The 27,217-nt window shown below is 37.0% G+C and overlaps 2 protein-coding genes across 10 annotated transcripts; both read right to left on the bottom strand.

The window, feature by feature from the left end:
• Positions 1-840: 840 nt before the first annotated feature.
• Positions 841-3,006, bottom strand: LOC105047112 (putative Peroxidase 48). Its single transcript, XM_019852521.3, has 4 exons — positions 2,344-3,006; positions 2,060-2,248; positions 1,819-1,984; positions 841-1,735 (listed from the first exon to the last, which is right to left on the bottom strand). The coding sequence occupies exons 1-4, from the start codon at positions 2,689-2,691 to the stop codon at positions 1,326-1,328; spliced, it is 1,113 nt and encodes a 370-aa protein (XP_019708080.1). The 5' UTR covers positions 2,692-3,006; the 3' UTR covers positions 841-1,325.
• Positions 3,007-5,065: 2,059 nt separating this feature from the next.
• Positions 5,066-25,730, bottom strand: LOC105047098 (DNA ligase 6). Of its 9 annotated transcripts, XR_012139030.1 has the most exons (22): positions 25,066-25,379; positions 23,273-24,932; positions 23,064-23,181; positions 22,862-22,943; positions 20,727-20,829; positions 20,553-20,649; positions 17,267-17,369; positions 16,948-17,076; positions 16,012-16,059; positions 14,125-14,222; positions 13,974-14,039; positions 11,463-11,622; positions 11,245-11,352; positions 10,344-10,393; positions 7,836-7,870; positions 7,648-7,709; positions 7,333-7,494; positions 7,155-7,243; positions 6,947-7,046; positions 6,150-6,267; positions 5,750-6,057; positions 5,066-5,645 (listed from the first exon to the last, which is right to left on the bottom strand). XR_012139030.1 is itself a non-coding variant. In XM_029265906.2 (21 exons), exons 1-21 carry the CDS (start codon positions 25,569-25,571, stop codon positions 5,881-5,883), a joined length of 4,125 nt encoding a protein of 1,374 aa, XP_029121739.1. In that variant the 5' UTR covers positions 25,572-25,725; the 3' UTR covers positions 5,750-5,880. The 9 variants fall into 9 exon arrangements, 2 of the variants coding, with proteins under 2 accessions (XP_029121739.1, XP_073108669.1); XR_012139027.1 differs by having other exon boundaries at positions 23,273-25,724; XM_029265906.2 differs by lacking the exon at positions 5,066-5,645 and having other exon boundaries at positions 5,750-5,899; positions 5,979-6,057; positions 23,273-25,725.
• Between the last annotated feature and the right edge of the window lie 1,487 nt (positions 25,731-27,217).

Here is a 27,217-nt window from a genome sequence, read left to right as displayed (position 1 = left end):
AAAATTTCTTTGGCTATGATCTTTTGGCTTCAATCGGAACGGTGATTCAACTCCGATTGGCCTGAAAATTTACAGACGTGTTTTCTGCATATAGTTCTTCACATCCAACGGTTTGATTGTTGTCGGATACTCTCTAACCTAGATTTTTATTTAACTTTAGATTGTAAGATTTTTGAAATTGCTGTTTGTCGTGGATTTGATGATTTGTGGTCTATGTAATCTCTGAAGTTTTCAGAAGAACTGTGTATCTCACTGATTATAGTGGAAGTTTTTCTCTCTGACTTGATCCGTGATTTTTTTCGTTTCTGAATTTTTCACGTAAAATTTCTGGTATTTTTTTGTGCAGTTTAATTTATCTTTGTTATTGATGCTGGTTATTATTGGCTGCTCATATTTTTCTTAACATATATAAAGGAGGATATACGAGACTTTCAAGTAAATTCTACTTCAAAAAAAAATAATCTATATTCTTATTTTCTCTTACTTCTACTATTTTTAAGTTCTGATTAACTTAAATATATGAGAGTCTTCAGTAAAGAATCTTCGATGAAAATGAATTTATTTTGCAGATTTTTCAAGAAATTCCAACCTTCGAATTGAAGCCAAGCTTCCGAAAGGAGCCTGGTCCCAAAAATCATCTCAGATCGGAATCTTGCAGCAACGGATATATATAAAAAAAATAAGTAGATAAAGAAAAATGAGTAAACATGAAAAATTTCAATTAATCAAGGGAAGATCATGTCCCTAGTAAAACTTCCAACATTTTAACTAATTTATCTAGATGATGCATTAATGAAGTACTTTAACTGTAATCAGAACTTTTATGCACCAACAGTTTTTTCTTATTTATATGCAAGACCACTTTAACTTTGATCTGCAGGCCTTTTTGGATGTTGGGACAGTTTTTCCCCTGAATATACCATCTAGAGTAAGATACTGACAAGCAGTTTACCATGAAATGAGGGAAAATTTTCATTGAGAGCGGAACTTGGAAATCTGCGTATCAGTTATCCCGATTTTCATATGCCGTCCGGTAAAAACTTGTCATTTAAATCTCCATTTTATCTATTACCCAAAAAAAAAAAAATCCCCTTTTTATCCTAAACCCTAAGCGCAAAGCACATCTCATCCAAAGGACAGGTTACCCGGCCATCCAAACAGGCCCTGTTCGAGGTCTCGCAAGCCTTAATAATGGTTCTCTCGAGGAAAATTTACAACACGGAGATTATTAAAGGTAGGAGTAATTTTCTTACCAAAAAAAAAGGGTAGGAGTAATTTTTCTTACGAGTAACAAAAATTCACCATCAGTCTTCGGAATCATCGATTCACACCAGCCGAGAGCAACGGGTCCGGACCTGGCCTTGGGATCTGGAGAGCGGGCCGAGCCCGGAGAGCTTGACCATGGCGTGGGCGAAGTCGGCCCGGAACGCCCGGAGCCCGGAGTCGCCCTCCGCGGCGTACGCTCGCACCCACCGCACCGTCCGGCCCGCCGTCAGCTGCTGGTCCGCGTGAAGGATTCCCCGCCCCTCCAGCAGCCGCCCATAGTAGTGGTTCCCGAACCGCCCCTCCGGCTGGTACCCCACGGCGGCGGCGGCACCGTCGCCGGCGCTGCATGCGGCCCGCATTTCCGCCGCCATCTCCAGGTCCATCGACCCATCCGGCACGCCGGTCCCGGAGAAATTGTACAGCCGGTGCCGGAAGAACTGGCAGTGCAGCTTCCCGATGCTGTGGGCCCCTGCGGGAAGGAGAGAATTGCCTCAAGAGGTGGGCTTTTTCAGGGTTTTAGGGTTTGTGATTCTGGATTTGGGGGGAGGGAACCTAAGAGGCTGACGGTTTCGCGCTCGGTGAAGCCTCGGCTGGCGAAATTGGCGAGTGTTTTGGTGTAGTTGTCGTCGGGGGCGGGGATCTGGAGCTGGGCCTCGCCGAAGAAGCTCCGCTCGCTGTCTTTCCTTCCCGTCAGGACAGGGTAGAAGGGCCCTCCGGCCTTATCAAGCGCGAAATCCTAAATCAAGAACCGCCAAGAATCGAGAGGGGGAGAGAGGAGATAAGGGTTTGGTACCAGGACGAGGCCGTCTCGTGTGGCCAGGACCAGGATGTCGGCGCAGGAGACGGTGGCCGGGCAGGCAGCCTCCACCCGGCCCTTGATGTCGTCGACGGCGTCAAAGCCCTTGAGGGTGTGGTTCGGGGCAGCGTCTTTCTCTGAGGAGGAGCCATTGATGCGGTCCAAGAGGACCGAGGCGTCGCAGCCCTTCAAGAATGGCAACAAGGATCGCATCTTGACGTCAAAGAAACGCAACGGATCAAGATCGAGGGAAAGAGAGGAAAGGAGAGGTTTTCCTTTACTCGGATGAAACAGTCGTGGAAGAGGAGGCGGAGGAGGGCGGGTGCGACGCCGGCGTTCTTGGAGTAGAGCTGAGTCATGGTGGATCTGACGATCTCCTCGGCCTGGGGGCATTTCTCGCGGTAGAAATCGTACTCCAATAGAGCCACCGCCGGCGGCGGCGTGGAGGAATAGGAGGAAGCCTCGTTGCCGTCTTCTTGGAATCGAAGAAACTTGGGAAGGCCCAAAATGGAGGAGGCATTGGTGGTGGAGGAAGAGGGCTTGGGCTTCTTTTGGGTGCTACGGCCGCTGGGGCCGACGAGGGAGAGAGCCACCAAGAAGATGGCGAACGCGATCGCCGCCCACCTCATCGACGCGGATATGACTACTACTCTCGGCTTCTCGTTCTGTCTCCCGATCTCAGGGCGGGAATGGGAGGGAGATGCTTTTAAATAGGAGTCCCAGGGCGTGCAGCGCACGTGCTTTATTTAAGTGTGGGCTTTTTCTAGCCATTGTGATGGTCTGGACATTGCGGTGGGTTTTGATAACCTTTTCTCGAGAAGGCATTTGATATGGAATGATCCATCTAAGATTAAAGATGATATAAATAAGATAATAAAATCATGATATTTAGTTACATCATAATAATTCTATATGACAATAATTTCAAATCATCCACACTCCTTGAATCATCCACCAACTCACTAATCGAATATCTATCCTTGAATCAGGAATCCAAGATCATCTCTAAGTAGTGAGCTTAGACTGAAATATAAAGACAAAAATATCTCTCAATTTAGTAAAAAAATTAAAATATCAATATATTATTAATATATTATATTTGATATTTGATATTATATTTATGATATATATTACATGATAATATATTATTAATCATATATTGTATGTTATGGTTCAATGATAATTTTAAATTAGAGTAAATATATCTTATTATATTTTATATTAATATAATAAAATATTTAATATATTACTTCAATTTGTCTTATTTTTCTAATCAAAATAAATATTCATATTAATAAATAATATATTATAAGTATAAATAAAAATATTAATTTTATAATAACAATTAATATATATTTATAGGATCAATAATTTATAAGATTAATAAATATATTTTTATAAAATCTATTAATTATTAATATATTAATAAATATAATAATATTTTATTTATAATATTATATGATTAATAAATATATTTTTATGAAATATATTATGAATAGTTTTGGTATTATATAATCAATGATCTTGAATTTTTCTACAATACCAAATAGATTATTCATGGATACTCGAAGATCTTCGATCTACGAAATGATCCTAGATCACTAATGATCAGATCATTACAGAATTTGGATCATCAATAATCTTAAATCATCCCGATGATCTCGTCTGAATTATCAAATGCTATTTAATTTTAGTTTATTTTTAATTATTATAATTATTATATTTTAGACATTGTCCATTAAAGAGTAAACAAAAAGGAGAGACGTGCATTTTTTAAATGGAGATAGAAAAGAAATAAATGATATACTTTTAAAGAAAAGATTTCTACTTCATTGAAAAGGAAAATAATTGATACAAGAAAATATGCATTCCATTATTAATTCGAATTGAAAAATTTATGGGACAATGAAGAGTGAATAATGATCACCGATGATAAAAGATAATGGTGAATGTATTTTCATTTTCTTAATAATGTATTATTTAATGTTTTGAGTTGCAAAAGCTATGTGGCATGATCCTTAAACTAAGGTCATACAGATTCATATGCACAAAGCTCCAGATGGTAGGACTAAAATCATATGGATGTTCACATGTCGATATCCATATTCATAAATTTTTTCAAATAGAAATTCATACATTAAATGCAAACCAAAATTAGTATTCATATTTATTTTAAACATATATAGATACAGATTGAATAGCATTATATTAAACAGATTATGAATCTATATGTATGTACATATATTAAACAGGTAGAGTAGATGTTAAATAAATACTGAATTAATATCTATAATTCTATATTTATTCTAAGGAAATATGGACACAAATTGAATATTATATCCACATTACTCTATCCAAACACGGATATAAGCCGGGTGCTATTTCACATATAAATCAAACCTTCAGCATACTTAATAATAAGAATAATATCTATAATATAAAAATAAAGGGTGATAATAGGAATGCTATACAAAATGCATACGATGCATAAGCGATAAGATATAGATATCAAATCTGGACCTAAGACCTAGCTAGCCAAAGATCATGGGCCAACTGCTGGATCAATTGGTTGAAGTGGATTTGCATTAAACATATTAAAATTAAAATAAAAATATTAATAAAGTTAATATTATTTATACTAATTACATTCTTTAAATCACATGGGTTTTTATTCTATGCTACTCCAAATAGAAAATCATCATGAGTCATCTAATTTTTTTTGTAAAAAAAAAAACTTATGAAAAATTATATATAATGTTGAAATATACAGACGTTGCTAATATTTTCCACTATCTTGAATGGTAAAGTTTTAAAAATATCATAAAACATAAAATGAAGCATTTTTTGTTTTCCACCTGAAAAGTATTGCTTATTCAAAAAAACATTGATTATTTCAACAAGTACGAAAGTCATTTTGAATAAGCATATGGCATCATCATTTCAAGATTTCAAGACATCGCTGCAGATTTGTGTAGCGGATAGGGTCTCCGAAACAAACTGAACGGCACTAATCCGAGTCCAGCTCGAGACCTGATGAACCTGCTTTAATAAGGATATCCAGATCTGAATCCAGGAAGAAAGAAAAAGAAAAGAAAAAGAAGAAAAACTTGGCATCCAGATCCGCATCCATACTTGTGGATCCAATTTACATCCAAAACTTATAGAGTCAGAGGGCATACAAATACCTAACAATCTTCAGACTCGCAATACTCTAAACCATCGCTGGAATGCTAATCTGTTAATCTGTTTTTCATTCACAACCAACCTGCACCACCGTACATCTCCAATCTACCAAAGGGAAACTCGCCTGCTGATTCTATGAAAACATGGCCCGTTCAACGGGTGAATTGGTTGTCAGATTTTCTCTTCCAGTTCATTAACGGCGTTAAACTGGTGGTTGTAATTTTCCTGTAACTCAGTGTGAGAGACTTCTCTAAAGAAAAGATGGCAGTCCAACTTTTGATTCCTAAATGACACACCAGAGCATTTCACGAGCGACATGATGGTACAAGGCTTTTACTCTTGGTTTGTATTCCTCGCATCTACAGGAAGTGGACAGAATCCATTTTTAACGTGCAGCATCCTGCTTTAATCCAATTCACCTAGATATATTAAAAAAATGAACCGCATCCTGCTTTACCAGAAGGAAGAGGGGGGGGGGGGGGGGGGGGGGGAAGAGAAGCCTACCATGTGCAAGCATAGCCTAAGGATGATCCAGGCAAAATGATTACGTATGGATGGTTTTCCCAGATCATTGCTGCTAGCCTACTGCACAAAAGCCCCCCGCATAAAAAGGGAAGCACCTCAGTCTTCCTTGCTCACCTCCATCCTTCTAGTCTGAGACTTAAACATGCAGGCAATATCAGCTGACGTGCTGCAATTTTCTGGCTTTCGGTCCAATACAGGACGCACATACCTCGGTAGTCTCACCGAGATACCTCGAGATGGATGAACTAAGCCAACAGCAGCATGGTGCACTGGAGAGATTGTAAGGTCTGACACAAGCAAAATGGTCAGCACTGTGTTGACACTGAAATATATATTTATACCAGTATACAAATTTTTAGGAGCAGAAACTTTCATATACCTGCGCCCCGTATTTCCCAGACAAGCTCAGGAGGGAACCATAGATCAGGTGAGTCATCTGTCTGATAGTAAGGTGGCTTCTTGGACAAAATCTTTTCACCAGAGAAATATTCCTTCATCTGGGGGGCCCAATTATGGAATACTATTTGATTAACATCTCAGAAATGTATTCACCAGCAAATGCTGAATGAACAAAACTTTCAGAAATCAGTATTGTTTTCTGCGTTCATAAATTTTAGGCAATCAGTGTTTCCAAATTCAGATATGCAATATACATATAGAGGGAAGAGAGATCTCAGCCCATTAATCCTATATTGAAATGACTAATCCTGTCGTTATTACTTAAAGGGGTCTACAGTTATCTTTTCACAGTTATTCTATACTTTGTACCACTTAACCTTTTCATCGGTCTCTCTCTCCTAACATTTCTTAAGGATTTACAGACAAATTTTCCTATCTAATTCTGGATATAAGTTTTGACAAAAAAGACCTTGATGACCACAACTTATTAAATGACTCGATGCAAATAATCTCAAAATGGTATGTATCAGTTATCTTTTATCAAAACACAAAATTCCTTGGCAATAGCTTCAGTTTCTCATTTCCAACTATTTTAGCCTAGATATCCAGTCCCTACTGCAATGACAAACACCTAAATTAAATTGTTAAATATATATGGAAATGGACCTCTACATGAATGGATATCCAGAATTGTAAATTGTAGTCACACCTCATTAAGATTTTACCAGACTTCTAGATGCATTCATGGTTAGGCATTCAGAAATAAATTGAGTTTACCTCTTTATAGAAAGAATCTGAGAAACCTGACATCACACGACACACACTTTGAAATTCTTCAGCATCAGGATTGTAGCATGCCATTAGACAAGGACTGTACCTGAATCATAAAATCAAAATAAACAAACTTATCCTCCTAAAACTAGAAGTTCCAAACTAGCATGTACCATAAGGATGCAATAGAAAGGAAAAATTCATTGATCTGTACCATCCTGCTTTTCTTCCATTCCCATGCCAAGCACCAATAGGTACTAAATCAAGACAATCACCTAGTCCTTCTACATAGTCACGTTTCACCTGCAAAGTAATAGTTCATGACAAGGAACTGTTGCAATCATCCTATTGTTATAATTTATGTCCTAGTATCCAATGTTAAAGTTGAATACTTTTAGCCAGGCCTCACTACGTTTCGATGCAAAATATCCAGCATCAACATCCAAAGTTTTCACCATTATTCCTTCACATGAGGAGGTACATGCATCTTCAAAAAATGAGTTTATCTTAGTCAGAGTGTTTTGATTACTCAGAAATGCTTCTTCTGCTTCCACCTATTATTCACATACACCAACCATAAATACTAAGTCCTTGACCTTCTCGAATAAAAAGAGAAAGAACAGAATAAAATAAAACGTGATAAAGAAGAGCTTTTTTTTTTAAAAAAAAGAATGCATGCATATGTAAAGTGAAGGCTATTTACTTACCGTTATTTCTCTTGCAAATTCCAGGTAGCCCATCTTTTCATTGTGAAACAAATCTTTTATACCTGCAATGTCACAATGCAGTAGATATTACAGAACAATGTATAATTGTAACATGATGTGCTATAGATGGTTATACTTTGTTTAAATTATGAAGCCATAAATGCCGATTGCCTTAAGGTAAAACATACACTTCCTCCTTTGACGAAGTGGATACTCCAACAGCCTGGGAAAGAAAAAATGGTTGCTTAAAATACCTGATATGCAAACTAGTAATCCATGTAATGGTAAGGAAATTAAAAAAATTAAGAAAAAATTATAGAAACACCCCGTCAACTTTAGTCCAATTTCACTTACAATCCCTCGATTTTGAAATGTATCAAACTAGTCCTTTAAATTTTTGAGATGTTCCAATGTGATCCTACCGTCTATCTCCATTCATAAAATGACATCATTATTTTATAAAATGACCAAACTATCCTTTCCCCATCTCCTTCCTCCTCCTTCCTCTCTGATTACTCTCCTTTTCCACCTCCAGCGCCGACATCTCTCCTCCCTCCTTCCTCTTCCTCCTCATCTCCTTCTCCTTATCATCCTCCTCCAAGCCCTTCCCCCTCCTTTCTCCTCTCCCACTTCTCCTTCAAGCCCACCCATGTCTCTCTCCGCGGTGGCTCCCACCATCTCTGTCCCTTCCCCACCAGCAATCTCTCCTTTTCTTCCTCATTCACTTTTTTCCTCATTCTCCTTCTGCAAGCTCACCCACGACCCCTCTTTCACCCTCCTCTTTCTCCTCATCTACTTCTCATTTGCCTCCTCTTCCTCCTCCTCCAAGTTTACTTATGAGCCCTCTCTCTCCATGGTGGCTCCCTCCATCTCCGTCCACCTCGCCGGCCAATCCTCCTCTTTCCCCTTCCTCCTCTTCCTCCTTTCCCACTTCTCCTCCAAGCCCACCCACCTCTCCTTCCCCATCTCCTCCACCTCCGCCCTCCCTTGTCGGCAACCCCTTTCTCCTTCCTCTCTTTTCTCCTCACCCACTTCTTCTCATCATCTTCCTCCTCTTCTAAGCCCACCCATGAGTGCTCTGCATCATTCCCCATCCTCTTCCTCCTAACCCCCTCTCCTCCTCTTCCTCCTTCAATCCCGCCTATGAAGCTTTTGACGTCATCCTTTCCTTCCGTGCCGAGCTCCGCGATCCTACCCTCCCCCTTTATGGCAACTCTCTCCACCTCCATCTCTTCCTTTTTGATGATCCATTCAATGTAAGCAAAGGGCATTTTTGTTTGTTGAAATAGAAAACTAACACTGTTAATTGGTAAGTAAACGATAGGACCACATTGGAACATTTCAAAAATTTGAAAGACTAGTTTGACACGTTTTAAAATCGAGGGGATATATGTGAAATTGGACTAAAGTTGAGAGAATATTTCTGTAATTTACTCAAAATTTAAATATTTATCAAACGTCTACAAATGTACCTTAAGATGCTTTCATACGAACAACTTCACCAAGAACTAATATCTACTGATATCTATTAACCAAATGCTGTAACTAAATAAACTAATTCATGAAACCTAATGTGCTGGACAACCAACATCATGCAAATGGAATATTAATGGTCAGCCACTTCAAAAAACAGTATCAAGTATTGTGGTCTCCCAAGTCATTGTGCTGATGGAAAAGAGGTGTAAAAATTTGTTAGCTGAGTCACACACTGCTATCTCTATCACAAGCATTGTACCTCTTCCTTGGAGACTCATCCATCAGGTTTTTATGTCTAAGTTGTTTCAAAATCTCATCCATTTGTCTCTAGAAGCCACTGAGATGGCGATTACACCAACATAGCTTTTTCTCAAATTGCTGAAGCATTTGGTCGCTTTTCATGCCTGTTAACGTGCCATAGAAGATTGATCCAATCTTTCTAATGCTAGATCCCTAGGCTCGTATACCGATCTGCACAAATGGTTTAGTGGTTTTACATGCAATGTGGGGTAATGTTTTGTGTCTGAATAGAAGGGGAAGAACAAGAAGGAAAAAAATATGTGGAATCCACCACTAACTCATCGGAAGAACTTATATAACCTCTAAAATTCATCATTTTAGAAGACCACTATTCAATATTAAAACATTGTTTCCTAGTCCTTAAAGCACTCTCAGCTTTTCCTAGTAACCATATAACTACTTCATTATACTTTGACTCGAAGAAAACGCTTCTAATCAACCTGAACTCACAAAATCCCAAATCAATCATTTCACTATGTATACATACACTACAACATCAGACCATGAAATAGAAAATAAACAAAGGCTTTAGGATTTTCAAACATTCAAGAAACAAAGGCTTCAAATGGAGGTAAGTTTTAAACTTTCTGAAGAAGTGCAGATAACAAATAATAAACAGCTGATTCAATGGAAGCATCTTGCTAAGTAGCCATTAAAAGGGATGTCTTCACTAACACACTGTCAACCACACTGCAGTTCAAATAAGAGCACAGTTGACCTCCAAAAACCAGTAACATTAACAAGCATGCAACTATAGCATCAACTTAAAGCAAACAGAAAGTTTTAAATTTGCATCACATTTCAATAGTAAGGGAACTCTTTTATGGAATGAAAGCTATATATCGTTTCAAATTTAAATAAAATAGGAAAAACAATGAAGATCTAAAACTGAAACTGAAGAAAAGGTTCCAGTTCATTACCGCTCCCCATTAGAAAACATGATATCAAAGATGAAGATGCAAATATCAACCTGCAAGAAATAATGACACGAAGGATAAAATACTAAACATTGCAACCTATTTGAAATTTTGAAGTACTAGTCTTGCAGATCATCATGAAAATGCCAACCAGAAAAACATAACTTCAGAAAATCAACATACAACCGCCTCTTAGTTGATGTTATTTGTCAGTGAATCTGGAAGACAATCACAAATTGTAAAATCCAAGGTGGTGTAAATTGTCTAAGTATCTAACCTCTATGAGCGGGAATTAACAAACCAAAGCAATGGAGATAACTAGGGCAAAAGTATAATATTCATTTCATACCATGGTTAAGATTCGATCAACCATGGTAAGGAAGTCTAAAGACTCTAAATCAAGTTAGCTAGACAGGGGGTCACTGTTAGAACTTCATTACATATATAAGAGTATCTTGAAGTCTCAGATAAATATTAGATGAAATGTATAGGTACTAGAAGTTTTTAACTACGAGAAAGAAACCACGATCAACACTCCATGGAACAGCATACAGACATCCAACCACTTAGTGGTGATCTCACATTTCATAAGTTTTTAAGCATTACAAAAATCTAAAATATTACCAAAAAGTCAGAACTCAGAAGTAATAATAACAGAGTTGTTTCGCCTACAAGTTGTGATTATTTCTTTTAAAATTTATACATAAGTCATAGCGTTTCCTATTTTCTTCATATACTTATAAACAGACCCCAGTAGCTAACATTTAATTATTTAAGTATATTAAAATCCTGAGCTTTCAGTGAACATTTCAGCATTAGTGGTTGAAGAACCCCAAGCCCCTTCCTCCACTCGTCTCCATTCTTTCTCTACTAATTTCTCCTTTTTTTTAATAAAATAAAATACCTTAATGCTGTTCATTGTGATTGAGGAATCTTTACTTCCTCTCTCCCGTGATGACAGCTCTTGGAAAGACATAAGCTTGCAACCATTCTTCCTATCAACTGCTACAACCTGAAAGATGCACAAAACTTATTCATGACCACAAATTTAACAAGGTACCAGCTACATAACCCTCTGCAACAACAATCGACAACTTAAAATTCTATAAAATATTTGGTTACCTCAGCATCCAGTATGAAAGTTGAGATTTCAGGCTTATACATTTCTTTAATTATATGTATCAAATCAGGGAATCTAGATGTTGATTCTTTCATTTGTCGTGAAAATACTCGTATAGATCCATCTGCTAGTTTGTGAATTTGGGCACGTTGACCATCATATCTGAAGTAAAACAATACATGATTAGTAGATCTGTATACATACAAGTGTACACTAAATAACTTTTTAAGAATAATAGGAAAATAGAATAATCAGGGGGAACTTTTTTCTTTCAGTGTACAATGTGTAAAGGTCACTTGGTTCAGAGGATAGCTTTTTCCTAAGAGTCAATACTGGTGTACCCAACAGTTGTTTAACCAAGTAGTACAAGGATTATAGCTTCATGGCTAACAAATCCTTGAGATCTGTTCTAAAAATCAATAACATTTTATCTTGGCTAATATGGAACATGTTTCCATTTAAGCTTATCATGTATGTGTCCTTTTTCTGAAATTGTATCACATACTGCTGATACCATAGCCATTCAAAGTGAGCAATATTACTAGAAGCTACAACAACCAACTCTACCAATTCTCTGATTTTCTACGATTCAATTCCTAGCTAGCAAGTGAATGGGCACAAGCTGGGGTAAGACCTTTTACAACAATATGTTTATCCACACCATTCCATGAAACGTGTCAAAGGTAGCCAACTACCTATGTGCATAGCCAATAGGTCATGAATGGAGCATGCAACCCTACCTAGTGCGAAATCATTTTTATGGAGTCAAGAAATGGAAAGCTTAATTTTCGTCTGACACTTGTTATAATATCCTATGAAGGGCTTACGCAGGCACTAACATTAAATTATCAATGTAAAATTCTTGCAGGGTAACTACTTCCAATACTTTTGCCTATGACAAGCATAAAAGAAAATGGAGGGGTAGGGGTACAGCACTTTAGAAAAGGAGAAGAAAAGAGACATAAAGGGCTTTTCATGGGGGTTTAAAGGCTTAACAGAATGCAATATATGGAGAGCTAGTGTAGTAATAAGCCTTGATGAATAAAACAATAATTCTCATGATGCAAACTGCTCAAAATGGAAGAAAACAAGTTTGCGAGTGCACTATACAGAACAGGGAAAGCTGTGAAAGGGTAAGAGAAAATTATGCTGACCTGTTTGTAACATTCTCTTCATGAATCTAAGTAGTTGGATGGAATCATGATTGCAAGGATTCAGGTTTTATAATTAAAATAGAATCGAATTATCTCTCTATCTCCATCTCTTTCTTTCTAAAATAAGAAGTTACACTGTTGATCAAGACCTACAAGATCAAGTGCATGTAAATGAACATATTACAATGACAACTTTGAATTTATCATAGGATTTAACAAACATCTAGACTAGTCAAACTTCGATCATGTGGTCTAAATGATATCATCAATCATGCAGTTTCTGGAATCTGATAACCCATAAAGCATTTTGGCTCTGTAACCAAAGCATCATCAGTTGTGACCTGTTGGTATAAAGAAGGGATCTAAGTACCGGTGCACACTAGTTTGTATTGGCCATATTGGATCATACCAGCAATGTACAGCTATACAAGTACCAGGACACTCCTTTACGAGTACCATATGATGGATGATTTACTGTCCCAGCACCAAGATGTGTACACTGTCTGCCAGTAGACTACAATATCGGTCCATGGCAATATATGTAAGGTATTGATATGGGTAAGGTTTTACGTCCCAATGGAACGGAGGGCATCCCGGTTGTCCTGTCCTGTTCTTATGAGAAAACAAGACTGGGACTGGGTCGGGACTCTAAAACTCATCCACACAGGGAGAGACTAAGAAAGAGGAAAGAAAGCAAAGATGAAGAAAAGGTAAAAGTGAAAGAAAAGAAGAAGAAAAAAAATGAAAGAAAGAAAGAAAAATAGAAGAAAAAGAAAGGAAGCAAGAAGAAAGATGAAAAGAAAGGAAGGGATAAGGAAAGAAAGAAAAATGAAAGGAAAAAAAGGAAGGTAGAAAAAATAAAGAAAAAAATAAATTAGGGGAGAGAGACGGAGAATATTTATTAGGTCGCATGATCGGGACTGCTGTTGGGATAAAGACGGAACAATAGGGCATTCCGATCCATGGGAAACCAGGACATCTCCGTCCCACGGGATTTAAAACCATAGATATGGGTACTAATACTGATGCTTCAAAAAATACAGCAATTCCCTAAAAATCCCAACATGAAAAACATAGGTGCTTGTCCTTTCAGTTATAAGTACCGAAACAAGTATAGTAACTCCCATAACAATTTCTCACCTACTACTACATATATTTTTCTAATCAGGTTTCTCTCAATACAAAAAGATAAGTTCTTCTCTTCCAAACAAGATTTTGATGACATTACTGGATCTACACAATCCTAACACATCATTGTCCATGTCAATAAGCATATACTTTCTGTTTTTCCCTGCAAAATGGAATGCAATGGTTGCTCGACAAAGAAAAAACATGTTAGTTGAAAAGAGATCAACATACTTGTATTCACAGGTGAAAGATCGACCCTGAAATAATTTCAGCACTTGTGAAACACCATTGGTAATTCTGTCACATTAAACATGTAATAAGGATCCACAAGCATAAAACATGAAAAAAATTCAACAAAAAATATAAAAAGAAAATAAACTACCTGGCAAGCATAGGATGAATTGGTGTGCCTGGCACCATTGTTAAAGTGGATGCTGAAAAATCAATGCCCTTGCTCAAAAGTGAAGGAATAAGCAAATCCTGTTTAGACACACAAATATAATGATATTCATGCAGGCACAACCATAAATCAAATGTGGTAAAACAATAAATTAACAGTCTCAAATTTTGGAAATGTAACAAACCTTTTACAATTTAACAATTGCCAGTTGCAGGGCATTCATTATTTTCATTTGATGACATACCATACAAACTGGCATACCTATACATATCCTTTCTTTTCTACCACATATCACTACCTGTGTTCTCTCATGTAAAAATGTATCATGCTGGAGACCCTCTCTAGTTCCATGAGAGCTAATGGTCTATGTCCAAATCCTTCATGCAAAATAATCTTAGCCCATGTGTCATTTCTAGTTCAGTTGAGAGTATTCTGTTTGGAGCGATGACTGATTTGCCTTCCTCAAAGCCAGTCCTCTAACTTCGATGGTAAGCATCAGAATTCATATAAAGTAAAGCCCTAGAGTAAGGAACCATAAATGCGGTCAAGCTAGTGGTCAGTAAGTAGGCCAGTGATCACACACTAATAATGCACAAGGCCATCTTGCTATGAGAAGATTAAAAGAAGGCTTTGGTACAACTATAGTATGATCCCTACAGTCATGAGACCATGCCACAATACAACAAAAAAAAAAAAACTTTTATGTATGTGCAGGTATCAAACAATAAAACTTCTGCAATCAAATTAGAAATATCCCCTGAAATTTTGGAGAAGGTCCACAATCTTGATATTGAGGACCGCACTAGTCAGGCACTGATATGGTATAGTCCAAAGCCAAATCAGGCCAACACTCAGAGCATAGATGCATACCGGTTCCATATATTTTGCCTTCTTTTATGTTTTTTGTGGTTTCTAAGGTCATTTTAACATTATGGATCTATAAATTATGATTTTAAGGGTATTTTAATATCATTTTATTTCATATATATTACTATTAAACCAAAAATGTACTTTTCTAAAATATCATTTTATTTCATATATATTTTAGATCTACAATATATCACGAAATCATGGCAAATTACAAAATTTTGGCATGATTTTCCTTGATTTAACCAATTTTTAGCCTATTTTAGACACACAAAATGGGGGGAAAAGGATTCAACTGGAAGGAGGGGATTGTACCTGGATTTTGAGCTCAAAATCAATGAATCATCCATCTTCCCTGATTTTTTTCTCACAAAACCCACCATTGGAAGCTGAATTTTTCAAGAAAAGACAGGAGAAGGCCATCCCCTAGACTTCTTATCAATCACAAGGTGGCCCAAACCACTCCAAGCAGAGCGGAACTGCTCAGTTCCATCTAGCTCAGAGTGGTTCAAGCTAGTTCGAGCCACTTACTGACCCAAATGACCTTACTAAACTGGTTCCACAAAAGTTCGGATCAGTATGCCCCAAACCGCACCTAGAACTGGACAGTTAGGGTCGGTATGGTAGATCATTTTGGATCAAGTGAAAAAGCTTCTAAGACTGTGCTAGATGAGAAATCGGTGAAGGCTATTTGTTAGTGTTGCAAATTTTTACTAGTGTGAGAGAGAAGCAGGGAGACATGCTCAACAAGACACATTTCATCAAGATTCAAGAGTACAATTTAAAGAGACTACACATCACATAGAAGAGTCTTCTTCCTGCTTACAAATGAAAGATTTCCATATCACATAGAGGAGGCTATTTGTTGAGATACACTCATTACCTCATGAAGTTATCAGCAAAGGTACATATAGAAACACAACTTATAGATGTCCAGTTTCAGGCTTCAAAGAACTTGTCAAAATACAATAACATACTGGAACTCGATAAAGAAACACTCACCAAATTTGGAAGTATATTGTAGGCCTCCGTAACAGCTGCAGATATGCCCTGACAAAGACAACTATCAATTCAAGCATCCAACTTTATAAAAGGCTGCCATTTCAAGAAAACTGGCCAAAATTCATGATAAAATATCTGTCTCATTTTACTGATAATTTTACTGATAATTACAAAGTCGGGTCATCCCAGAAAATAATACACACAAATCAGAAAATGCATTTAATATAGGTGCAAATGGTTGGCAAGTGCACGCATAAGTTGAATAAAATGATTTGAGAGCGAAGACAATAATATAATTTTAAGTGAAATATTTTCTACTCTTACATTCAAGAGTGAAATTATAATTTAAAGCATCAAGACTAATAAGTGATTAACAGAGAAAAGAAGAGGCAAAAAAAAAATGAAAGATCAACCTCCTTATTAAAGGTTTAGAGTACCAATATCACCCATATCAGTACCTTAACGGTACAGTACAGACCGATATCATATGACATCAGATACATAGTATCTCTCTTAGAGCCAGGAGAGTGAAATAGAGGTGAAAACCACATGTTGGTATGATCCCAGTAGAGGGTGCTTTGGTGCTGGTATCTAACCAGTTTAATCTGGTACAGCTAGTACAAACCAGTACACTGGTAATTAAATCCTTGCGTAATAAAACCAGATACAAATCTGACACCTGTCACCTGCATAATTCTAGGTTTCTTAGGAGGTCCTCTGTCACTTTGGCCAGGGCTTGGCCAAAATGCTATTAATGCTGGTTGTAAAATATCTCAAACTATGAAGAATCAGGTCATGATCCATAAGCCCATCCAAAAGATGAAATATGTCTTGGTTACAGTTTCAATATAATCTATTACAAAGTTTGTTTTAAAATTAATCAATTTTCTGTCAGTATAAAGCTAAATTCAGTTTTCCAAGCTGAAAAGATCAAACCTGAAGCTGCAATTTTTGGCTCCCCACGGACCCTATGTCTTGCATTGGAGTGTAGCTGTTCAACACCACAGCTTGTGCTAGTGCTGGTAAAATGGTTTTCATCATAGCTCCAATACGCAAATTACGAACCTATACAGGTAAATGTTAGTAGCATGTGAAAACTAATATAAAAAATCATAAGGAAACATGAGAATATGAAAGCTCGTGTGCAGCTATTAAAGCGAACTACGAGCACAGTGATCTTCCCATGCTTAAATGAAATGTTGATAAAAATTAAGGGATTAACATTTATTAATCAAAATCTGAAAATTTTTCTTACCAAAGTTCTAACTAGAAACTTTATTTCCATTTCTCTACAAGAACGCATAAGATTTACGACAAGATTTTTTCTTTGAACAGCACTTCCAGCTCCGGTTGTAACACTAACAAAAAGCAAGACAAATAAACATGTCTATAAATCATTGTATATGCAAATAGTTTATTGGGGCACTTGATAAATAGAAAAATCACAAGGATCAAAGGAAGAACTGAATTTATACCCAAAACCAAGTAGTTATAACATTGTGCTGTAATGGACTACCAAAAAGACGCACCACAGCCATTGAAGCTTGCAATAAAACTTTCCCAACAACTAGAAAATGGACTTCCATATTTCAGCTGATCCAGAAATTAACATAGGATTAACCTTATCACATGTCAAAATCTGGAATATAGCGAAGCCTATGCAATTAACTATTGCAAAACTTTGCAATTGTTGGCAATTTCAGAGAAGATATATTAGACCAAAATCATATAGGCCCGGTACAAATACAAATATACCTGCTTAATATATAATTGCATTGTGCAATCATCATACAAAATCCTTCCTGGTCTTCTGTTGCAGAAAACACAGTCATGACTGCACTCTTGGTATGGATATACAACAATGTCATAATGAATGTCTCGCTCTTCCTACCAGACTCATCTTGTAAACAAAGCTATGTGAGACCTAATACTGCCTTTGCTGTGTCATGTCAGTTTTCTCTCTCCATAATTGTCCAAACAGCCACCCATTCTTTTGATCTCCGACAGATATCTTGCTGATCTGGATTGCAACTCTACCAGCATCCGGTTTTGCTGAGATCATGTATCCTCAGTTCATGTCTATCCAACTTCGTCAGAACAACAAACCAATGAAGAGATACAATAAATGAGAGCTTCCTTCCCAAAAGAATGCAACTATTGCATAATCATTACCTTACATATGATCCATCCGAGTGAAATTTTCATTTGACAATTGGTCTCTAAGATACCTCCCAGCTCCAACCATTTTCCAACCAGTTCATTGTGGCAGACAAGCTTTCACAGCTTAAAACTTCTACTTAAGCTGGCGTCAGTTTTACCATGTTTATGAAGTGATTGCTCCTCTTCCCATCTGATTTTCCCAAAACTAAAATGGGATAGCATATTTAGTTCATGCTGCTTTTTTTACTTATTTTGTTTCCATCTGAAAAAGCCAAAATGTAGCCAATTCTTAAATGAAAGTTTGATTTCATATATATGAGGTCAATTTTTCTCCCTAATTTTTTTTAAGGTTGATCAAAAGCTCTAAAAGAGTTAATGCATCCAGGAGACACTTATTTGTCTTAGAATTTCAGAGTTCAGACCTTTTATACTACAATGTAAGTTTTTTGGGTTTCTTACATCCATTTTCATCTTTCCAGATTTCAATTTCTGGCCTCTTTAGCATTTGCACTGTTTGAGAATTATTCACATGAGATGCTGTCATTCTGCTTCTAAAAGAAGTTTTTACTAGAAGCACTAATGTAAAGTTTAATTGAACCAATTGCGATACATAGTTGGTCCCACATTCTTAGTTGCTGGTATAGATGGTTGGCACTTGGCACCATCACAATAAAAGAACCATAAACCTTCTGTCAGAAGTGAGAAAAAGTTGATTGAACATGTCATGTGACTAACAATAGAGCAATGGCCATCATCATTTAATCCAGCGTTCCCAGTGTCAATCTTCAGTTGGACAATTTCAGAATAGTTACAATAGTGTTAGAATGCCTAGATGTTCATTTGGTAAATGCTAACAGAACACTCGTACCATACATACCATACTTTAACATGCCACAACTTGGCATGCACTATACATAACAACCGGAAAAAAAAAAAAGGGACCCAAAATTAAATGTAAAACAGTAAAAGTATGCCAGGGTTTCCTGTTCCTCTTGTCTTTATGCCATGTATGAATAATATCACAGAGAATGAAAAGCGGCAAGGATGTGGGGCTTAGGCACATATAGGGCAAATCAATGACCACATTGTAGAAAACGAACATACAAAAGGACTTCAGAATAACTCGATAAAAAACTTCTATTCGGCATGAAGAAATAATCGGTGTTAAGGTTTCATCATATGGTCAAAATAACCACAAAAAAGACAGAATATAAAAAATAATAAGAATTCATATACTACTAGCTAAGATGCAAAATATGGAACACATATCAAAGAACTCTAAAAGTGAATCCTAGACAGATTGGATAAAACCTGTGGTGGATACAAATGGTTGACACAGAACACAGCAGCCTGCCAATATTTGCAGGTTCAAACAATACTACTTTCAGACAACAACAATGGTAACCATTTCTTGGTAAGAAATCTCTTAGTTCCATATCCATTATCAAGTCCATTGAATTTAACTAAGTGGGTCATAGTCCCAAGTAGGAAGCTGATGACTTTGCTACATGTTATCATTCAAACTAGTTTGACAAAGGTAAACTTTCTTTTCCCTTAGTCAACACAAACAACAAGAAGTTCCATATAATATGCTTGCTACAGATAACAAAACTTCTGAAGTTATTGATCCAGATTCAAGGTCAAATCCACCAACTTGGAAACGGCAGGCAAATTTCATCTACAGCTGCATAAAATCCCAAAACATTATTGGTAAAAAGAAACTGTAAGATTCTTTTCCCTCCATCCTTAAACTTTTAAACACAATAAACACCAAATCAAAATATAACTAAACACATTCTTGACTTTTGTGTTCTAGTGAATGTCACAATAAATGAAACAAAAAAGGGAAAAGAAAACAAAAGAAAAGGTGAATTCTGGAATTGAGTTTACTGCCTTCCTGTTAATGGCTGCTCGATGAACCAAAGAAATCAACATGCAAAACCTATCAAATGCGTAACTAAGATTTATACATGTAACCATTATATTATATATATATATATATAATATCATACACAACCAAATCAATAATATCTGTCAAAAGAACAAAGAGGAAACAGTTTTGCACATAACAATTAAATTATTTACATATGATACTAAGCATAAACCAAGGCACCTTTCTTTGTAATAGCTGAAAACTATAACAAACATTAACTAGAATGATTACATGAGATCAGAGCAACACAGATCCTTAGCTTGAACAAAGTCATCTTTTCCTTAAAAAAATGAAGTTAAAAAAAAATATAACTGTGATTTAAATTGAAATTAAAACTGATACAATAGAAGTTCTTTAATTAGTATTGACATAAGATGTGCATCAAGCTAATTAATTAAATGATTTAGATAAGGTTAGCAGAATGAGTTTAGATTCTGGAGATTGCTACCTTATCTTCCGAAGCACATAAAATAAATTATGAATAGAAAGAGGGCAAGGAGGAGCAAGCAACGATTGAGTCTGCCGGCACTCTTGTGCAACATCACCTTTAAAGAGAATCCAAGAGTTAATAAAGATTTTGAGTGTAAATATATGATAATCAAATAATTACAATTCATCCTACCAAAATCACCAGAAGTTTTGTACATTTCTTTAATTCTAGACCTGCTTGTCCCACAAGCCTCTTCCAGTGCAGTTATGACCAGACTGCCACCAATGTTCAGTTCCTAGCTTCATAGATGATGATGCAGTTACTAATTACAAATACTACTAGTATTACAGTATGCAGTAGGAAATAGTAAATAAAATTTCTCGGGAAAAAGGAAGTGATAAACCAAAAGAAGTCAGCAGCACCTAAGGACATTGTGTTTTGTTTTCTTTTTTTTGTTGCCGAAGAAGAATAGCAAATTTTAACAAAGTAACTTAAATAAAGAAGATGGCGGGTACAAATTACCAAATAATTGCTATATACCATGTCATCCACAAGGACAATCATCTAATATGTAAGACCATGGAGGAACAAAAGCTAAGATTTGAAGTTTATAATAATGCGACAACATTTTTCATAATCAAGTTCAAAATGCACAACAATCCTATCAGTTGGACTTGGACTAACAAGGTAACTTTTCTCAAAAGGGTAAGCTGGAAAAAATACACATACATGTAGCATAACATGAGAATGTGATGGAATGAGGTCATGGAATGTCTACACTCTAAGCATCAGATAATCCCTTTCTGAAATTATTGAATATTCAATAAAGGAAATATTCAAGGCACATAACAGTTTCTAAAAATTAAAGGGATCAGCTACATAAAAAAGTATATAATAAATCATTCATTTGAATGTGACACCATCAATTCACTGGCTGCTGAGACTATTTCCCTCATTATCTTGTAATGCAGAGAAAAACTACAAGAGCACCAAAAAGGAATGCCTAAAGCTTTTGAAATTTAAAACTCTAGAGTATGTGCCTTTCATACAATTTCAGATCAAGGCTTTTTAATCTTCAAATTAGAATCCTCATGCATCTTTTCTTAGTTGAAAAGTTTTAGTGAGACCATTGGGTCAACACAGGATTTCTTCAGTTGTTTGATTAGCCAACCATCTTAGAGTATTTCTGTAAGAATTAGGACCAGTTACGTAGAAACAGATCAAAATATTAATCTGCCCAGACAAGGTTTAATAAGCAGAAAGTAAAAAAGCAAAAGGAAATCAAAAGGAACCAAAAGCATCCATATCATAAGGTTCAGGAGCGAAAAACTAAAGATAAAAGGCTTGCAATAATTGAATTCAAACATCCAAAGTATCCTAGCAAGTTTTAATTTTTAAACAAAACTCAAGAATGAGTTTTAAAAGGAAATCAGGTTCACACCCAACCAAGGCAATCAGCTTCAAGTTCATTGTCATTCTTTTTGGCACGTCTCAGACCACATGATGAAAAAACCCAAAACTTTGAGTAGAGAAAGAGATTGGAGAGTGGACAAAAGTCACAAAACCATCAGTCTTGTTTGCAACCAAAGAGATAAAAATCAGGAGACATATTGTAATCCAAGTGGAAAGAGGTGGATTCTAATGGACTAAAAAGAGTCCAGATGGATATTTTGAGAATAGAAAGTAAGTAATTTATTGGGATTATATTGGAATTAGATGAGTGAACATTTCAGACAGCCTAAATATTCATGCTTTTTAAGGCACAAGGAACTTTGGCACAATTTCAAAGCCTAATAACTTACTCTCACAAAAAAAGTTCAGCAATCAGAGTATCAGACTTCTTTGTTGGGAAAAAAAAAAGGTATTTCCCAAATGAGGGAATTATTCTTATATCTACAGGTGAATCAACCAATAATTTTATACTCATATATTAGTGGCATCCCATCTGCACCAGTTATAAACAAAAAGGTGGGTCCCCAATCACAAAGGGCCATAAGCTAACTATGGAGTGCCCAATTCAGTTGCTGTGGGACAGCCTCTTCATTTAATCAGCACAAACTTAGATTTAATTTTTAGATGCTCCGCAAGCACAGATAAAAGTGGACATGACATAGAATATCAGCAAGAAAAAACAACCTATAATCTTTTCTTACTGAAAATGGTCTGGACTTGTTAGCTTAAAATCTGTCAGGGAAATCTGACTGCTTATTTCAATTTGCAAAAAGTCATGGAACAGAACACAGTAGTGCAACCTCATTTAGGAAAACAAACTAGAAGTAAATAATCTAGGCCAATTGGTTAACCCTATGTTGGAATAGCTGACTAACCATGTTTTCATGGTCAGGAGCAATTCTGTTTGTGCATAGGTACACAGCAGGTAGCACATCATCAGGAGACAAAGAAAGCAAGCTGCATGCAAAGAGGGGAATATTAGTAGATACTAATCCTTTGAATACATCAATCTTAAAAAGAAAAGACACAAGATTAAGCAAATGACAAAAAAGAAAAAGGCAAAGTATTTCGAACAACCTTCTGAACATGTTGCAAAGCATCACAGTGGTTTTTATTTTGCCCTTTTCTCGTTCCACCAAATCAAATGTACGTGCCAGGTGCAAGTAGGGAGCAGGCTGTCCAGCCTTCCAGCAAGCTGCAGAATGATTAAATGTGTCAAACAGTTTCCTATACTAAATAATCAAATATCAGATTGTTTCCCAACTTGTTAAAATGGCAATACAAACCATACTCAACAGGAGAATACTTTTCAATTGGTAATGATACATTAGTTACAGTTGTGTCCTCTGCCGAAGAACCTTGGACAAACAAAGTAGGCAAGTTTATTGTTGCCTCAAAAGAAATGTTGGCCTTTGAAGTACAACCACTAGCAAGGCTCTCATCCTTGTCAACATGTGCACTGCAAGAAAATAAACTTTCCTTGGTACCAGATACAAGCTTAGAACCACTGAAATACATATCGACTGCTACATCAATGTTTCCTTTTGTCTTCTCGAGTAATAAGGCAGCAGAGTCTCTCTGCATACCACCATCTATTATTTGAAGAAACAGATCCAACTCGTTTTTGTATGTTTCATCAGCATCAGTAAGTGTTTGATTCCCATTTTCCAAATGATAATCAGCAGTAACTGTACAAGGTCCATCACCATAAGAAGCATGAGCTTCAAGTCTTCCAAAAAATTTTGTGATTGTAGTCTGCTTGCATCCACTGGATTCTAAGCCTGAGCTAGACTTTCCTTTCTTGCTTGGCTTATTTCCAGTACCTGCACCCCTTTTCTTGGGCAAATTAGAACTCAATGATGTAGGTTTCTGCCTGGTTGGTGTTTTAGCATTATCCAAATAATCCTTTAAATCACATGTGGAATGCCCTTGAATAGATTTCTGAGCAGGAAAAGATTCAATTTCAGTGCAACTGTTTTGATTTCTGGGTACTGAAGCAGTAACAACCTTTGCTTGCTCATAGAACTCAGTTTCATGCTCAAAAAAATGTGAAGCTGCTCCAACAATATCTCCATCTGAGCTTTTCAGCAAACCTAAAATCTGATTCTGAGTCACCCAAGATGGCAAGCAATCTTTAAGCTCGTTGATGACTTCAGCCATGTCTTCATCATTTGACATATTTGGATCTTGGAGGTGAGATCTCTCCCCAGACTGCAATGGCTCCAGATATGAATTCTCCTTTCCTTCTGCACTGTCTTGCTTGCTTGTATTAGTTACCACATCATTTCCAGCCATAGTATCAGCATCCCCCAGCTTCTGATGGAAAGCCATGAGAAACTCATGCTTGTTTGCTGTTTCATCAACCAAACCTGCAAAATGCTTCTGCAAAGCAATAGCATGTTTACCATCTAGTTTCTCAACATCCATGCCCACAGTGGGAATAACACGCTTTGGCCTTAAGAACCTAACATACTCCCTTAATTCATGATAGTTTGAATGTTCACTGTACGGAACGAGATGAATCTCAAGTGATTCCTTTATTCTCACTGCAAAACCATCTTTCTTTGTTTCATACATCCACCCAGTCGAAACAAAGCCAACCGCCTTTGAATACCCTCTCTCTGTCATAAGCTCCTTCATCTTCACAAAATTGGGTCGGAAGTATGGCCAAGTTTCCCCCAGTAGGTTCCAACCAATCACATGAATGTTACTAGCAGAAATATCCTCGGTAAAAACCCCAGAGTCGCCAAACCCTAATACAGACAAAATCCCCATCTTCCTACTATCTACATGTAATAAGCAGTCACACCGGCGTGATATCTCGAGCAAAATCTTCTCTTTTCCCACAACATAAGTAGCAATGAGGAACAGGATAGTCTCCCGTGGTCCTTTATTTTGATCTCTAATTCTTTTGATAGTGCTCACCACATACTCCACTGATTCCTCCTGAGAAGGAAACGTATATTTCGGATTGCAGTATGTTGTATCCAAGAAAACAGCATCGGCACCAATAAATTCACATAAAGTGGGATCCAATTTCATCGAATCACAGAAACGGAAATCGCCAGTGTGGACATACCTCTCTGGCCGGTGTCCCTCTGATCCGTGGGCCTTGAAAAGGAACTGGACAGCACCTGGGCAGTGGTTCGCATCGACCGCTGTGACATCCCATCCATCAATCTCCGCAGTCTCGCCAAGAGAAAGGGAGACTACGAAGAAAGGGAGGACATTGAGGATCTCCACAACGAGACGGGCGGTGGTCTCGGAGCAAATGATGAGGCCTTTGGACCAGCTAGGGCTCAGGCCGGCGTAGTGGTCGGAGTGGAAGTGGGAGAGGAAGTAGGAGACGGAGAAATCGCCGGCGGAGCGGAATCCGTCGACGATGAAGCGGGTACTGGGGATGAGCTTAGAGTGGGGGAAGTCAGGAGGGATCGGAGGAAGAGGGGAGCCACGGGAGAGGAGATCGAAGGCGAGGGAAGGGGCGGTGGGAGCGGAGAGGTTGGAGGAGGATCGGTAGGAGTCGAGGAAGACGGAGGAGGAGGTTAGAGTTCGAGTTTTGGTGGTGGACGACGAGAGAGTGGCCATGCATTAGGGGTTAGGGTGCGGTGGAAGGGGAGGAAACTGGCTGAAGAGGAAACGGGAAGTGGCGCCAAAGGGGAAGGTACTTCCCTCCGGGCTTGTGGAGGCGGAACGCTACATCCAGAAGTGGCCGAACAAGCGCTAGGCACGCACGATGCACGTGAATTATCATGGCCTACTTCTCCGTCTTTTGAAATCTGTTTGGTTGGGGATAATCTGCATCCCATATTAAATTATAATATTTGATATAAAAAATAAAATAATAAAATAATAAAAAAATAATAAATTTATATTTATTTTATAAAAAAATATGATAAAATAAATATAATAGAAGATTGGAATGTATAAATTCACGAATGATGGTACAAAAATATTTCCAATATATTTTATAAAGAGTGGTACAAAATGAGATATTGATGATAATAAAATTATCGAGAAGAATAAAATTTAAAAAATAAAATAATATATTTAATTATTAAATTTATTTTAATATTTTTTTAAATTTATTTAATAAAAAATTTTTGCAAGACATTAAGATGCAGATAACATCAGGATTATATGATTACAATCATTATATAAAAACTGATTAAAAATGATAATACTATCTTGATATTAAAAAATATTATATATTGATGAATATATTTATAAATTTGAACAAATTTTTAAATAAAATTATCTCTAACCAAACATAATAATTTTTTACATTTTTATTTTTTAACATAATTTTTTCATCAATCAAATATAATAAAAATTATTTTTTTTCATAATTATTTTTTTAAATAAATAATTTATAAAAATCATAAAATTATTTCATAACCCATTATATCCCAACGAGACAGATCCCAAGCCCTATAGCCCAATATAAAATTATTTCATAAGAGAAAAAAAATATAGTTAAACCCCTATGCTCAACCGGAGTTACACTTCGGCTTTCGTCTACTTCAAAATCTTGGGCTGACCGAGTATCTTGTCGTCCCAAACAAGGCCTTCCATCCAATTCTCCACCAACATCATAAACAGTCATGTCGAAATAACCAAAATGCTTCGACTACCATCATCTTTACCTCCTCTCCCTCCCACTCTCTGGTGAAAAACATACAATTATAGGAAAAGGCAAGGGTCAGAAATGCATTGTTCAGACCATTATAATTTGATTAAACCAGAAAAAAAATATATTCTTTTATGACAGACATCAATGTAAAGATTGGATTTAAGAAACTCGTACCTGTAAATCTCTTGGGAACATCTGAAGCTATGAATAAAAAGAAGATACAATCAACAACAAACACGCTAGAAGACCAGAATTATATGAAAGCTTCAGCCATTGTCTTCCCATACCCAGTGTGAGAGCCGAATACCGTGCTCCTCCGCTCGAGCACCACCAGCACGCCAATGCACTGGATCTTAGATGACACTGAAATCCCCCATCTCCTTGACAACGCCTATCACCTCCTCACCGAAGCCTAGACCTTCGAAGCTCGATGGGGTCACACTCCTGTTCTGCCTGATGCCAGTGCTAGCAAAAGCAAGGAAGTAGGAGAAGTGGACATTGTTTCGGCTTGCTCATTGACGTGTCTGACACGAAGGTGGTTGAGGGTGGCAGCACCCCACGCCTACTACCACCATAATCACCCTGACACCTCCACCGCACC

Source organism: Elaeis guineensis, chromosome 2 (genome assembly GCF_000442705.2).
Source record: "Elaeis guineensis isolate ETL-2024a chromosome 2, EG11, whole genome shotgun sequence".
Classification (NCBI taxonomy): Eukaryota; Viridiplantae; Streptophyta; class Magnoliopsida; order Arecales; family Arecaceae; genus Elaeis; species Elaeis guineensis.
The sequence above is the reverse complement of the archived record's forward strand: the minus strand, read 5'-3'. Positions and strand labels throughout refer to the sequence as shown.

Coding starts and splice junctions, on each gene's coding strand:
- LOC105047112 (XM_019852521.3), bottom strand. CDS start 2,691: ATGAGGTGGGCGGCGATCGCGTTCGCCATCTTCTTGGTGGCTCTCTCC. Junction 1,985..2,059: donor CACGAGACGGCCTCGTCCTG/GTACCAAACCCT, acceptor GCGCTTGATAAG/GCCGGAGGGCCCTTCTACCC. Junction 1,736..1,818: donor CGAAACCGTCAGCCTCTTAG/GTTCCCTCCCCC, acceptor TCCTTCCCGCAG/GGGCCCACAGCATCGGGAAG.
- LOC105047098 (XM_029265906.2), bottom strand. CDS start 25,571: ATGGCCACTCTCTCGTCGTCCACCACCAAAACTCGAACTCTAACCTCC. Junction 16,060..16,947: donor GCCAAAAATTGCAGCTTCAG/GTTTGATCTTTT, acceptor TGTCTTTGTCAG/GGCATATCTGCAGCTGTTAC. Junction 11,623..13,973: donor TCTTTCACCTGTGAATACAA/GTATGTTGATCT, acceptor GTTTTACTTCAG/ATATGATGGTCAACGTGCCC.